General features: G+C 35.1%; 1 protein-coding gene across 5 annotated transcripts in view; it reads right to left on the reverse strand.

Moving 5' to 3' along the window:
• The window catches only part of TDRD3 (tudor domain containing 3), a 108,947-nt gene that overhangs the window by 15,728 nt on the left and 78,019 nt on the right, over positions 1-15,200 (reverse strand). For 3 of the 5 annotated variants that reach the window (XM_013299944.3, XM_055801473.1, XM_027788105.2), the window contains 3 exons: positions 10,381-11,219; positions 8,271-8,396; positions 3,103-3,168 (listed from right to left, as the gene is read on the reverse strand). In XM_013299944.3, the coding sequence (XP_013155398.1) occupies positions 3,103-3,168; positions 8,271-8,396; positions 10,381-11,219 (1,031 nt within the window). The remainder of the gene's footprint in view (positions 1-3,102; positions 3,169-8,270; positions 8,397-10,380; positions 11,220-15,200) is intronic. The other 2 variants (XM_013299945.3, XM_055801474.1) reach the window with 1 other exon arrangement.

Raw genomic sequence — 15,200 nt, forward strand, 5'->3', positions numbered from 1 at the left:
GTCAATAAGTTAGGAACAAAGTAAAAAAAACCAAAACCAAACAACCAAACAACAACAACAAAAAAGCCCACAAACCACCAAAATGAAAACACAGCAAGCTTCTCCATGTATAAGAAAAGCAATACATAATGAAAGTCACATACACATAGCAATCTACTCGCATTCACAGTACTTCCCTCCTTGATATGGAGGGAAGTCCTCTTCCAGGTCAAGAGATCAACTTTTGTTGAGTAGCTCCCCCCTTTAACTGTCCTGGAACTCATGGGAGACTCAAAACTCTCACTGGGGACTCTACTTCCCTCCTCTCCCTGGCCAGCGATGAAGGAACTAATATGACTCATACTGTAATTTCCAGTGGCTGGGCCCCAAAAATGCCCAGCAGGGAGGATTACTAATGTAACCTAATGTGTGTCAGACATCAAGAGGAGGCTGATTACGAGCACAGGGAAAAGAAGCAGGACAGGAATGGGCCAAGGAAAGCAAGCAAACAGAAGCCCTACCAAAGTTTGTGTTATATCGTGTAAAATTTTACTTCCAGTGCTAGCACTCAAGAAGGTTCATCATCACTGTCACAGAGTGAAAAGGTTCACTGAAGAAGCTCCATCAGGGAAAGAACAAAGGTTACCACAATAGCTAAACACCACTGGTTTCCTTTTCTCCTACATGCCATTTGACCCACAATGCAGGTCCTATATGGACAAATGCAATGTAGGGAAAGAACAAAAACATCCAGGATATCAGAAAACTGATCAACCTGAGGAGCAAATTAAAAAAGGAAACCAGATACTGTGATTTAACTACACAAACCTTTTCAGCAAAATATTTCATATCTACTGAAATGAACCTACATGAAATAAGCTCTCAACATTTCTAGTAAAAAATCAGAAATAACATTTCCAACTAGGTACTAATAGAAATGCTTAGTGCGTATAGGATAACAAAGAACAAAAACAAAAAGAAAACCGATAAATGTGCTTAATAAGCATGGGAGAACCTTAAACAATCTTTCTGAGCAATGAAGATATTCCCTGATACCCTCCTGCATGACAGCATGTCCAAAGTCAGAAGACCCTATGATTTTTGATGTTCAGTATGTGGGACATACACAATAAATGCATAAAAGCATGGAAAAAACCCAACAAACTTACACAGCCATCACATATTTATTGCTTTCCTATTAACCACCCCTGCCCTCATCAGAGAAATAGGTATTCCATTTTGGCAAAGAGCTCTTCAACACCGTACTTAATCTTTAAAAGGAATATATAATTAATCTCAAAATCTTTAACATTCTAACACCCCCACTACTAAATAAAAAACAAGTTGTCATTTCTATGCTTATAAAAAAAAAAATGCATCTTGACTAACTTAGTAAAGATACCGAATGCTTTGTGTAAGACTGAAGCAAATATTACTTCTCTAAAACTTTGAAAATCTAGATATACCAACCAAAGACAAGCACATTTTGTGGGAAAGATGTCAGATCAAAACACTTCCTCTTCTATTTATGCTCTCTAAAGATATTCTAAGACAACCTGATAAATTGCTGCTATTTGACATGAACTATTATGCGTAGCTGAAACATCCACATGCACTTATTTAATAATAGTCTATAAATGTCTCTCCTGGGACATGGAAGAAACCTGCAAATGACATTATTAATATGAGGAAAATAAAGTATGAATAGAGGCCTTGTCATTGTTACAAACCTCACAAAAAAATTACTCTAAGAAAGTAAGCCAACAGAAGCAGAAAACCACATCTCTAAAAATAACCAACCCACCCCCAAACCTCTAAAACCCCAACCAAAAAAAGTAATTAGATGTGCTTTAACATTTATGAAGAAAAACCAAATCACCTTTCTGCAAAAAACTGTCTTCACAGTCAACTTTTTTTGTTGTTCTTACATTATAGAAAATCTCTTGTTTACAGATATTATTACTGGTAACACCTGCAAGTCATGAAACAACAACAACAACAACAAAAAAAAACCAACACCCAAGCATCCCAGACATTAACTATCTCTGCACATGGAAACTTCAGTACATTGAATAACGTGTCTATGCAACAGGCACTGTATACTTAATGAGTAAGATCTGGATCATATATACACACATAACCCACTACAAATTAGGTTTGTCGTAGCTTCTCTTCTGCAATATCAAGCCAACATTATCATGACTCTCTACCTTACAAAGTAACTAGTCAAGAATACTATGCCAATTCCTCCAGTTTCCTCTTTAATTAATACCCTTTGAATTAATCTATTAAAAGCGGACAAAATCGGAACACTGAAAGGTGAAGGAGACAGGGAAATCAGAAGAGAAATGGTGATGGCACAAATGGTCCAGACATTTTTACACATCTAACTTATTTTATATACTCAACATATTCAACCTCAACACACTCAATACAATACAATCCAAGCATAAAATCCTTCAGAAGTATCAAAACGTGAGTCTGAAGAACTTTCATTGCATGACAACAGGACCAAACACTATTTAAAACAGGTTAAGCTATGCTATCTCAAAACAAAACTGCAAGTCACTTTAAAGGAAAGTGTTTTGTGAGGAACAGTTTCTCTCAAAATAAACCACCCAAGAAGCACATATGCAGTCTCCAAATAATGAATCATCATCATATACAATTACATTTAATAACAAGTGGGTGGGTGGCGGAAAGAAGAATAACTGTAATGCTCCAAGCACCCTGCTTTAACTGTCACAAATTATTTCAGTAACTACAAACTCCAAGAAGAATGTGTCCTTAATCTAATTTGAACATCTGGCAATAATTTACAATGATATTTCATAGTCTGATGAATACAAAATGCTCAAGTGGAAGACACAAACATATTTTGCACTGAAAATAGAAAGCCACTGTTTTATGTCCACTTAGCATGAATTACCTCCTCTCAACTGAAATTTGTCTGCTTTTAGTTTATTAAAAAGTAAAATGCTTTTCCTTAACCATCTTTAAACATCAGTTATAACATTTCAGCTAAAGGCCAGTAACTTTCAGAGGAACATGGAAATACCAAGCTAAAGTCTGAAAATCTATGTAGTTTCTCAGACGACAGGAGTGCTAAAGAAAAATACTTACTAGTAGTTTATCAGGGTAAGTGCTTTCCACAATGCTTGTCTCCAAATACTGCCTCTTAAAAGAAGGCTGGGGAAACAAATATAAATTTGATAAAGAACTATCCTAACACAACCTGAATGTTAATTCTGTTTAAAGGCATGTATGATGATGCACTGCAAAATATGTGATGGAATCTGAAGCAACATTTCTAGTAAGTGAAAAAAGCCTCTGGTGAAGAATATTAAAAAAAAAAATTAAAAAATGTACAGGATAGACTATGAAAAGTAACTTTTCAGCCTGGCAGAGAACAGAGGCAACTGAAATCACCACATATTGTTGAGATGGAAAATGAAGCACATCTCAACAAAATGACTGCCTAAATCTGAAGTGTTTTTATAAAGAAGACAGAAAGATAGCCTTTTGTGGAAACTAAATTCACACTAGTAACTTTTTAAATTCACACTAGTAACTTTTTAGATTAAAATTAATTAATAAATATGCACTAGCATTCAGAACGAAGAGTAGTTTGAAATACTCAGCCTTCATTTAATTCTTTTAGTCATTTAGTAATTATGAACTGTAAAATTATTCTAGAGATTTTCCTAACAGTATAGAAGCCAAAGCACTAAAGACATCAATTTCTTATCTGACCCAACCATTTAGGGACATTTTTTCTACAGTAATCTTAGAACTGATTAAGCAGACTGTACTATTCTCTTTCAACAGCCTTGGTTTTAGTATACTCTGAGGGAACAGGCGCTAGATAAGAGATTCAACCAAGACAATTTACCTACTGGACCTACTTAATTATTCAACGGGAAAGCATTCCTGCTTGACACAACACAAAAAGATGATAGTGTGATGCCAAGGCCATCCAGGCCTTAGAGCCATAAAGAAATGGCAAGTAAGTATTTGCCTGCAATAAGTCGAGACACTGGAATGGATTATAAACCGCCATAAAACATACAGGCAAGCTTTTCCCCAGAAAATGTAAACCTTTGCCATTTAGTGGTTTTCAGTGTTGCTCTTAACATTGCTGCAGAGAGGTTTGAACACCTTCAGAAAACTGACAGGAGTTTAGTTCTTCACTTACCTGAAACAGGGGACAGGTATAAGAAAGCCCTGAATTATAGTTTGATTTAAAGTAATTCAACATCTGTAGAAGGTCTAAGAGCTCTGTGAGGTAGATACAAGGCACAACGTTACCAAATTTCAGTTCTCAAAAGTCTGCTGTCATGAATAAACTGTAATCCAAGACCCTTTTCTATTTTTCTTTCCTCAGCTCATTCTTTACTGGAGGAGTGGGTTGAGGAAAGCTTCAAAGTGGATTTTCAGTCTCCACAGACCAAAACAAATTATAGAAGAAACGGGATTATGTATAATACTTCTATCTTACATAAATTTTTGCCACCTTACCTCTTTAGGTAGAAATACAATGCAAGATATAGGAAGAGGAAACTAAGCTAAACTACACGTTTGACTTCATAATACTTTTAAGTGAATTACTGCAAGTGGAGAGTTTATATGCATTCCATCTTTTTGAAAGCAATCAAAATAAGGCCATTAGAGAGAGAGAGAGAGAGAGAGAGAGAACTACAATCTTTATTCCTTTCATAAAATCATAGCAAACAAAGAAAAGAAGGGTAATTGCAGTGTCAACGGCAGAACAAGTCCTACCACGTGACTAAGGAAACACAGAATGGAAAAGGGAATGCAAGGACTTGGCTTTGGGGGAAAAACGTCACAAGATAAGCGCTTAAGACTACACACTTTCATAACTTAGTAAGGAAAAAAACCCCTACTAGTTAGAGAATAAAACTAAGACTTAAAGTTTATAGTATTATCTTGACTTTATTTATTTCTTTATTTCCACAGAACAAACTATTAAGTGAGTCAGGAAGGCCCTTAACGTTCCATGCTTTTTGGTCGTTAGTATTATCTTACATATTTTACAAAGGAAAAAACAAGCAGTTCTTATTTCTACAATGGCTTTTCAGTGAATTTTTCATTGGGGTTATACCATTTTCATTAAGTGGCCTCTGCTACATTGAGAGAAACAGGAATACAGTATTGTAGTGTTACATCCAAGATACTTAGAAGAACTCTAAAACAGTGGCATCCAAATGTAACTTTATTATTAAAAATATTTATGAACTGCATACCTGAGACACATTTTGCAATCACTAAGAAAAAAAATAATCAGTTTTAGTACTCTTAAATATATTTATATGGGTATTGTACATGAGTATTAAAAAATAAATCCCCACTAGCTTTTTTATTTAACTTATGTAATAGAAAACTTTATCTTCTGTACTTCCAGCCATCAGAAAGATAAGTAGCAGCATATTAGGTGTGAGAGGGTCTGAAACCTTATAGGACTCGGGGAAAACTGTGTGATAGACAATATACAATTATCAAGGAGTCTTAAAATCACCTAGTAACATTTCTTCCATTAAAGGGGAAAGTACAATGTACCCTGAGAATATCAGGCAGATTCAATCTACAGTCAAGGAAAAAAACCAAAATAAACCCACAAAAAAACCCGAAGAAACCTCACCAAAACCACAAAACTTGTAGTAATGCAGTACAGTTCAGCATTAAAAAGACAGGAGGAACAGAAAGAAGAATGTTAACTAGCAGGGACTAAAGAGAAAACAAGATTATATTAAACCCACTGATAACGTCAAGGTTTTTAATTAATTTACCATTTTTAATAATTGTCAGAGTTGCCAAAAGTAGAGCAGAAGCTCACATGCTTAAATAATAGGTCATGCCATCATCAAAGTAATGTCACTGTGATATCTTGGATATTTTTCAAGTGACTAGTTAAGCAACTTTATGTTATGCTTTTCTTTTTTTTCCCCTTTGCTTCCTCCCAGTGGCATACTCTTATCAGTTTATATTTGTTGGGGAAAAAAATTAAATTCAATACATGAGTACCAGAAAGCATGCTGGAGAAAACAGTAAAAAATAAGCAGTTTAACACAGACAAATTTATGTCTTTAACTGAATTCATTTAGTATCAAGAACTCTTTCAAAAAGGCATCTGAAAAACTGGCAATATTAGGGCATTACAACTCACATACAGTATATTTCTACATCAGTAACAAGTCTTCAGTAGAGACAGCTAAGAAAGACTTAGCTATCTGGAAGAACTGAAATAAAACTCAGCATAACACTCCTAACAAGTTCATTGCTGCTGATAACATCAAGCAGTGAAAAAAAAAGTAATTATTCAAGTCAGTTCAAAATCTGTTTTTTTCTCTTGTAAAGAAGAAGCCACAAAGTTACCTAAATCTTATGACAAAGTATTAAGCAGCATGAGAACTTAATTTTGCATTTGTGTGTGCTATCAAGATTTACATATTAACATGAACACAGACAGAAATGTGATCAGAAGTGTTCAGCTTAAAAGATAAACCTGAGTATCAGAGCACGACTCCAAGAGGTGATTAAGAACTGCAAATGCATGATAACAACTAGAGTTAGCATGCAAACACAAAAAAGTGAAGAGCAAGTTCCTAATCAACTTTCTACTGCAAAAATCCTACAGCTGCAAGGATCTTTCAGCAACAAACCAGCAAAACCTTGGAAATAAACCATAAAAACTTTTACTGTGAAGATGTTGGTTGGCATTTATCTCATATAACTATAATGATCTCAATTTAGTTGTTGGAATTCACCTAGGCTCCCTTGAGAGAAAAAAGAACCTTGAGAAAGGTATCTTTCATTTCTGAATGGACTGAAAGGTCCTTGGAAAATCCTTATTTCTCCCCAGTAACAACTGGGGAAGCCTCAGTGACTAGATCAGGATGTAGCAGATGTTAGCACTATGTTAACTTCATTGGCAGAATCTCCTCTCCATACATTGTCCCACCATCTTCTATCAGATTTAACAAACTAACTCTGAAATAAACAAGCCTGGAGGGAGCCAAAAAGAGGTCCATCTCACTTGACTTATCCTGTGGCTACATGACTGATGATCCAACATAGGTGGAGAGGAAAAAGGAAGAATATGTGGTCAAAGACAGGCAGAAGAGGCAGGAAGAATAATCACTGCTCCAGGTTGGCACCTTGCTACTAGACCAACAAAGTCATAACGCCAGGCCAAGTTCTTAGAATGTGAGAGCTAACTTTTGGAGGGTTAAAATAAGTAAAAGCAAATCCTCAAGACTGTAATCAAAAACATGAAGAAAATGGTGATTATTAACCCAGATAAAGGATCAAAATAAGTACAATTATATAGAAAAAATCTAGCTCCTTACAGCTCAGCTAGTGGGATAAAAAGAAGGAAAAAGGTAAATTATCATAGAAACAGCAATGCATCAGCTGGGAAGAGTTTCAGGTATCTTTAATACAAAATGGCCATCTGAGAGCTACTGGCGACAATACAAGTTAAAAGACCACTGGCAGAAACAGCAGTTGACTGTTCAGCCTCTGAAACAGTAGTAACATGGTGGCATGATCCAGAGGTAAGAAATTAAAATAAGCACAGTCAACTCTTCATTAAGGAATCAATATGCAAATATGAGTACTTTTTGTGCAGCTCTTTAGTGTAAAAGTAAACAAAGAAATGCGCACTCATTTTTTTAAACTAAAATGTACCTCTATTTCCATGACATCCACAGAGCCTTTTGAAATTTCCAACTTTCATAAGGCTAATACATTCTAAACCTCAAAACAGATTTTGAGGCGAGCACCTCCACCACAATATTTGGCAAAGTCGTCATTGAAACAAGCATAAAATCATGACACAAAATAAAGTGATACAGGTGTCTTTTAGCCATACATAAGCACGTAGTAAAAATCTTCAGAATACATATTTTAAAAGACTGTTTTCTAACCTTTACAGAACAGCATACATGAACTAAAACAGAAAACGGTGTTAGATAGAGCAAGCAACAAGTTTTAGAAAGAAGATTTTCATAAAATTGTTTTGGCTAACAGGTCAATTATTCATTTTCAAAACATACAATTGAAATTTATTATACAGGAAGAATACCAAATCACAATACAGTTCTATGCAGTTTCATATAAACAACTAGAAGTTGAGATTTTGTTCATGTATTCACTTAATTATTACATGCAACTAGCAATCTTTGCATGAGTAGGCATATATTTCTGAAGGGTTACAAATTTTGTACAGACTACGTAGTTTGTATTTTTTAATACAATTTTTTATCACATACCCACGTGTCTGCATGAACAGGCCTGATGTTGCTGAGAAGTACCTCTTCGTAATTTCCATAATCACTGAATTTAACAACTGCAGTTGTCCCAGAAGAATGAAGAGCTTCAATTTCTGCCCGATAAAACTTAAAAAAGAAATTTTCAAAGGTCAAAACTTGAAATATCACAAACAGCTTAACAATAACCTTGTTTATATGTGTGTGTGCATATATGTGTGTGTATATATGTGTGTGTGCATATATATGTAGTCTTAGTATTATATTTTGAATAAGATTTGTACCAGATATTAAACTAGAAACATTAAACTTGCACACAGTAGACTGCAAGGACACAGCAGAATGTATTTAGAATACTCACTGAGAAAATAGGCAGCTTATGAAAGCAGACTGACATTTGAAATACTTGTTTTCATTTCTCAGCGATGAATTGGTTCTGCTTTCAAACACAAATGCTGTTGTATACAGAGAACTGTTACTCTAAAACTATCTTAAAATACATGCATCAATATGTGCCTACCAGCCATATACACTGCATATACTAATACATACCTATTTAGCTCATAATAAAATATGGTAAACATGATAGAACTGCCCCATCAAAAAGTCCTTTTTCTAAACACAAAACTTGGACTTTTTTGACATTTATGCAAACATAAATCAGCTTTCTTGAAGATGTTCAATCACTTTTATGACATTGAACAAAATAAATTGCTGTCTCCTAACATGGTTAAGCTCGGTACTGAATTTTATCACCTCATTTCAAAGTTGTCCTAGATGTGAGCAGCAGCATTTATTGTAACTACCAAAACCCAGTAACTCTCAAAAACCCCTCTTTTATGTGATGAATACTTCACAGGTAACAGTCTGGGATTACCTCATATCTAGTTATTTTGCAAGTTTCATACTTTCCAGAATTTAAAAAACCTATCTCACAGTAATGTAAATATGCTTCTCAAAACAGAAAACAATTCCATTATATGCCATGGTATTTCACACTAATCCATCCACCCAAGCTACATATTCCTATTTCAGAGTCAACTTACTGTATGTTACCATGATGAAAATTTTCCATATCTTACCATCTGTTTTAGTCATATAAACAAAAGAGAAAAATAAGTCATGCTGCTAAGCTATCTTATATAAACACTATCTGCTTCTTGTAAAAAACAAACAAACAAACAAAAAAAAAACAAAAAAAAGGAGAAAACTTAAATAAGCAACATAAAATAAGCAACAACAAAACAAGAAAGAAAATGGCGGGAGTAAAGCTATTCAAAGAATAATAATATTTAAGGTAGTACTCAGAATATCAGAAAGGGTCAAAAACTGAAGAAAGTATCCATGAGTGACACAGAACTCCTGAACAGATAGTAACAAATCAAAAAAATTAGCCTAAAACTTTTTTAGCAAAGGAGAAGATGAAAGGAAAGTGTCTGGCTCCAACAGAAATCTTATTACTTGGAAAAACAGATGAAGAGGAAGTATTTAAACTTTTAAAAATCATTAAAACAAAACTATCGTGTAGCATAACTCATTTGTTTCACAAATTCTTCAGCTAAGAATCTACTAGGAAAATAAGCCTTTTGTTGTTTTATTTCAATCATTACAGAAGGGAAAAGAAGGGAGGGTTTTTTAACAGCCCCATTCCTGCAGACTCTGCTCTTTCCTTTTACTAGTAAAGGCTGTATGCTAACTTATTCTAGAAAAAGGCGTTACACATTTAACTATTACAGACTATTCTAGATAGCACACCATCCCCTTTGTTGTTCCTTGGAAAACAATATAGGCACCTAGATCCATATTCATCCCTTCAAAATTTCAGCACTTCACTTACAAGCTTAGTCATCCCAAAATCAAAAATCCACCTAAACGAGAGAAACAATCACCTTCAATCAAGATGACTTAATTTAAGCACTTAGTTTCATGCAATGAATATAAGCGACATACCTGATAAATAAAATTAAAAAATAGAACAAGAAGCTAGCCAAGAAGCACACCACATACCTATGAACAAAACCTATGTCACTGCAGTAGCACGCTGTCTCCCACACGTACGTAAGAAAACATTAAAGGTACAATTTGAGGTACTTCTCATTTGACAAAGGCATACCTTATTGTCTTCCCAATAAAGGGCAAAACATTCATCCCCTGGTCTCCAGCTTTTTCCATATTCCATATGAATTGATGATTCTAGTATTTTCTCTGGTTTGATGGGCCCAGATCTCCTCTTGGGACCAGTGTTGTAACACAACATTTTATCATCAAAAGATGGGATCGTAGCGGGTCCTGATGATTTGATAGGTCCTACTCGTCTTCCTTTCTGATGATGCTCAGTATCTCCATTTGGTACAGCATTAAAATTATCAGTTCTACCAGGATTTTGGTAATCATTATTAACACCAAAATGCTGCTCACTTTTTACCATAAAGGACTCACTACTAATTGTTCGTGCCTTCCTACCACAAAAATTTTCAGAATTGTGTATTTGGTTTTCCCTTTTCCCACGTTTCTGGTTATTGTTGTCTGTGTTATCTTGAGCAGCAGAGTTCTCCTTGAATTCTGTGAAAGACACCCCTTTTCCTACTCTGTTTTGCATATTGTTATCCCTTTTTTTGAAAGTAATATCGCTCTGGTGAGTGGCTATGGGATAACCCAAATCCTTCGGCCTATCATTTCTAGAATAATGTCTGTCACTTTTATTTTTTTCATCTGTCCAATGTTCTAAAGAACTGTGCCTTTCAGGACCTCTGTTTCTTGGTAACCCAACACTTTCAAAAGCCTGCCTTGAATTTTGAATATCCCTTTGAAAACGAGGGGGTTTCTCATTCCTTGGCTGTCTCATGTCATTGCGAGACATGTGTCTTGAATGATTCTCTTTGATGCCATTCTGTTCTGCATTCATAACTTTGTGCTGTACTTGATGTGGTTGCTGAAATAGCAATTTTGGTTCTACAAAGAAAAAAAATTTCAATTATTAACATATGTCACACAAATATATTTTAGAAATACTGTTTCAGATGCTAACTGATAAAGTAACAGGATTATTTAGAAAAGTATGCAGTGTTTACCTTTGCTAAATTTTCTGTGTACCATTCCATTTCTGTATCACAGAGACATTTGAACTGTAATTCCTAGTCATTGGAAAACATGCACTACTGTGGCCTGTACTTAGAACCAAACCACTTAACAGTATGAGAAAAGCTGAGCATAGATTTCCACATACTCATTTCTCCATACATACATCAATAACTCACTTGAGTAACAGTTGTTTAAGACAAAAAAAAAAAAAAAAATCAACATGGAGAAAGGAAGAGGGAGGAAAGTGAGGAGAAAAGAGTCATACTTTTAATCTGAATTGAAACTTTCTATAAAAATAACTTGTTAACAGCTGTTCAGCATAAAAAACAATTGCAAGAAATAGACATGATAAAATGAACACGGTTGAAAAAATACAGATAACAGGAACAGTAACGAAGCCCAGAACTCTGGAGAACTTGATCAATGCGACATAATGGGAACTGCTCAAGCATTACCTTCAAGAAATTCAACCAGATGGACCTCACGAGAAAAAGCAAACCTGCTATGGGATGCTGAAGAAGAAGGGAACTGCGGGTATATGTGAAGCTTTTTATAGAACTGTATTTTTTTAGACAAGTATGGGATTATTAATGGGGTATTTCGGTGAAGAACCAAATGAGAGGAAGGATCAAGATGAACCCAGGAGGAGCAAGCACGAAAAAATGAAGAAGGAAGGAGATTAAACAGGACAGAGGAAAGTTGCAAATAAGCAGGCTCTTGCTCAATATACTTGCCAGGCCAACTCCTGCACATTATCACTGTAGCCTGTCTCACCTCCTTATTAAATTCTGTTTCTAAAAATCTTCTGTGTGATTAATTTCTCTATTGTGTGCGTGAGAGGACACATTTTTTAATCTGCTGGCAAACTTGAGACAGGATAAAATGGTTTAAGTTGGACAAGAAAGACCTGGAAGCTGAATACTGGAAAGACCATGGGTCTGAAGGCCATCTACCAGACAGACCACAGGTCTGGGCTCAGATACTGGACAGACCTACGTTACATACACTCATGTAACCCTCCTGCAAACTTCAGGTCGTACTAGCTAAGCTGGTCAAGAGGCATCTGAGGTGGGTACCAGAGATCAAGGGTCTTGGGGCCAAGAAAGACTCACATGAGTGTGCGCACGTGCATGGCTGTGTATGAGATCGGTAACAGACTTTGAACCTGATTGAAACTGAAAGCATAAACCCATTAGAGTGACTCAGGTTTGTAAGAGCAATTTTGTGTCATGTGGGTGCCTGCAGCTGTGTCCTTCTCTTGCCTGTGCCCGTCCATGGCAGTTGGCCATGTATGTATTGTACGCATGAGTGTGGGGTGTGTGCATGGGCCTGGTGGGACTATGTACTCAGCTCTGCTACCTGGCCCTCAGTACACTCCTATGGGTAGGAAAAACTAAGAACTTTAGTTCACATGTTACCACTAGAAATAATGAATGCTGATCCTCGACAACAAATGTATAAATTTTCCTACCTACTTGCTACATGGTAAGAATTAAAAAGCAAATTTTAGCCTTAAAAAAAATACTTCCAAGCATCACATTATTAATAGCTCACAGAATGCTTATCAATTTGACTAAATTGGATAATGGGAATCTAGTTTTATTTTTACATACACTTGATTTACCCTAACTTTTAGAAGTCAAAAACGTTTGACTAAAATGACCGAGTGGCAGGTTTTTTGTGACATAGGCATACATGAGGCTTAGCATGTTTGTAATCTTGACAAAAACATATCTTACTGTAAAATTTATGATTTTGAAACCAATAATGTTTTTAATGCATGAATACATGTGAATGTGTATTACTCAGAAAGACCCAGGAGTTTCATAAATATTTTCTTTTTAAAAATGAAAATATGACTTTTTGAGTCTTGTAACATTTAAATTTCTTTTTTTAGATTAAATTCTTAAAGCTTAAAAATACCTCCATCTCTTCTTTACAAATGGAACATGAGAATACTGGGTTTTTTTATTTATATTTCTAACTTTTCTGTATCTTCATTATACTTTCTCACTTCTGTATAATACATACCAATCTTCTAGATTTTCTATCACCTAGAAAGGTTTATCTTCCTAATGAATTAAAAATCTTCCTTCATGACATTCGTAATTTATACCTCTTCTCCTCTGATAGTAAAATCCTTGGACTTCCACTCTTTCTATTCCCAGCCTCAACTCTCATGTCTTAATGGTAATGACACATGAAATGATTGAACTGTTTGATGACCTCTGAATGTTTGCTGTCTTGTATACACCATTAAAGAAAAATGTGCATAAAATTCTAAAGTACTTCATTATAAATCATCTTATTTAATATTTTAATATCAAAATAATTAAAGTCACTCGCACAGGGGAAAGTTGCTCTAACGGTAAAATTAGAAATGAGCAGAAGACTAGACTGGGCATGTGAATACACTGCTAGGTGGCAGGATTTCAGGACTGGCTAAGAATTTAAGTGTCTCCTCTCAAGGGGTGTCCTTTAACCATCTTCTTAATTAAAAAATACTTTCTGAGCTGAGATGGATAGTCACCTCAGACAGCATCTAGTACATACAAGGACTCGGAACAACTTCAAGACTTATTCCCAAAGCATGCAGAGCAGTTGTAGTACTTCAATTTAAAGCCTTGAGGAAACACTGAAACATACACATATTCTTCTATAATTGGAAAAAGTTTACTGAAATTTCTATTCAATTTCACAGCATGTAGTGATTTTAGCTGTTGCCTAGGCACCTTAATGAAAATAGGTAGTTTTACTAGACACCAAAAAATCTGGATATAATAGATCTCCAAGCAACCTGCTTCTGTCACAGCTGCAGAGATTATCTCTTTCTACCCTTCTTCCACCTCTTTGACCTGCTTTCCAATAAGAAGTTATAACCATTCTCAAATGAGACAGTATTTTCTGTCTTTAGAAAGGCAATATTAATCTTCAAAATCTAGAAAGATGTAATTAAGAACTAAAATGACATTCATCTACTTAACAAGGATTACCTGTAAAATAGGACTTTAAGAAGTTTCATTTAGTTATAACCCACTATTCCACAAAGCAGCATGGAGAACTAAAACAGAGTAACTGCTAAGAAAAAATAACAACACATTTAAACATCGGCATGAATAACTCCACACAAAGCCAAGTAGTTAGGACGAATTCTTATTATCTCCTTTTCCCAGGCAACAGAAATTTTAGCAGTATGTTAATAGAAAAGGCCATCTGTTGCACATCTATTTTAACAATAAATTTCTAATGTATCAGTTGCAGAAGTAGGACTATTGGATGATCAAATAAATTATTTCTACTCTACATAATGTGATCATAATATAAATGCAACAAGGGGACTTTGAAGTGTGTTGAAACTTTCAGTTACAGAATTTTTGTTTAATAGTATGGGAAAATTAAAGTAATAGTAAGTGTTAGCACAGAAAGAAAGCAGAGAATTTCAAAACAGTGAACATGAGCATCTTTTTTTTCCAGGTCTATTTACTGTGACATCCAAAAGCTGCTCACAAAACACCTCACATCTATTCTAACCTTAAGGTATGTAAAATCTAGTAAACTTATGTTTTCCATGAAGAAGATGATATTGTGCTAAAAGCTTCCCAGGGGAATACATCACACGCAACAGTCTGGAACGAGGAGGACATGCTAACCGACTGTTTAACATTCAAGCACAATCCATTCCAAATGAAAACTGCCAAATAACAGTAAGCATTACTTTGTCAACAGTAGTCAATGACAAAAACCCAGAGATGAGAAAACTACAGATTCTTCTTGAATTTGTGCTGTTTGGCCTGATCACCAAGAAACTGAAGGGAATCTACAGCTTCTTCAACAGAAAAAGTTAAGTGATGA

The sequence above is a fragment of the Falco peregrinus genome, chromosome 4, assembly GCF_023634155.1.
Source record: "Falco peregrinus isolate bFalPer1 chromosome 4, bFalPer1.pri, whole genome shotgun sequence".
In the NCBI taxonomy this organism is placed as follows: Eukaryota; Metazoa; Chordata; class Aves; order Falconiformes; family Falconidae; genus Falco; species Falco peregrinus.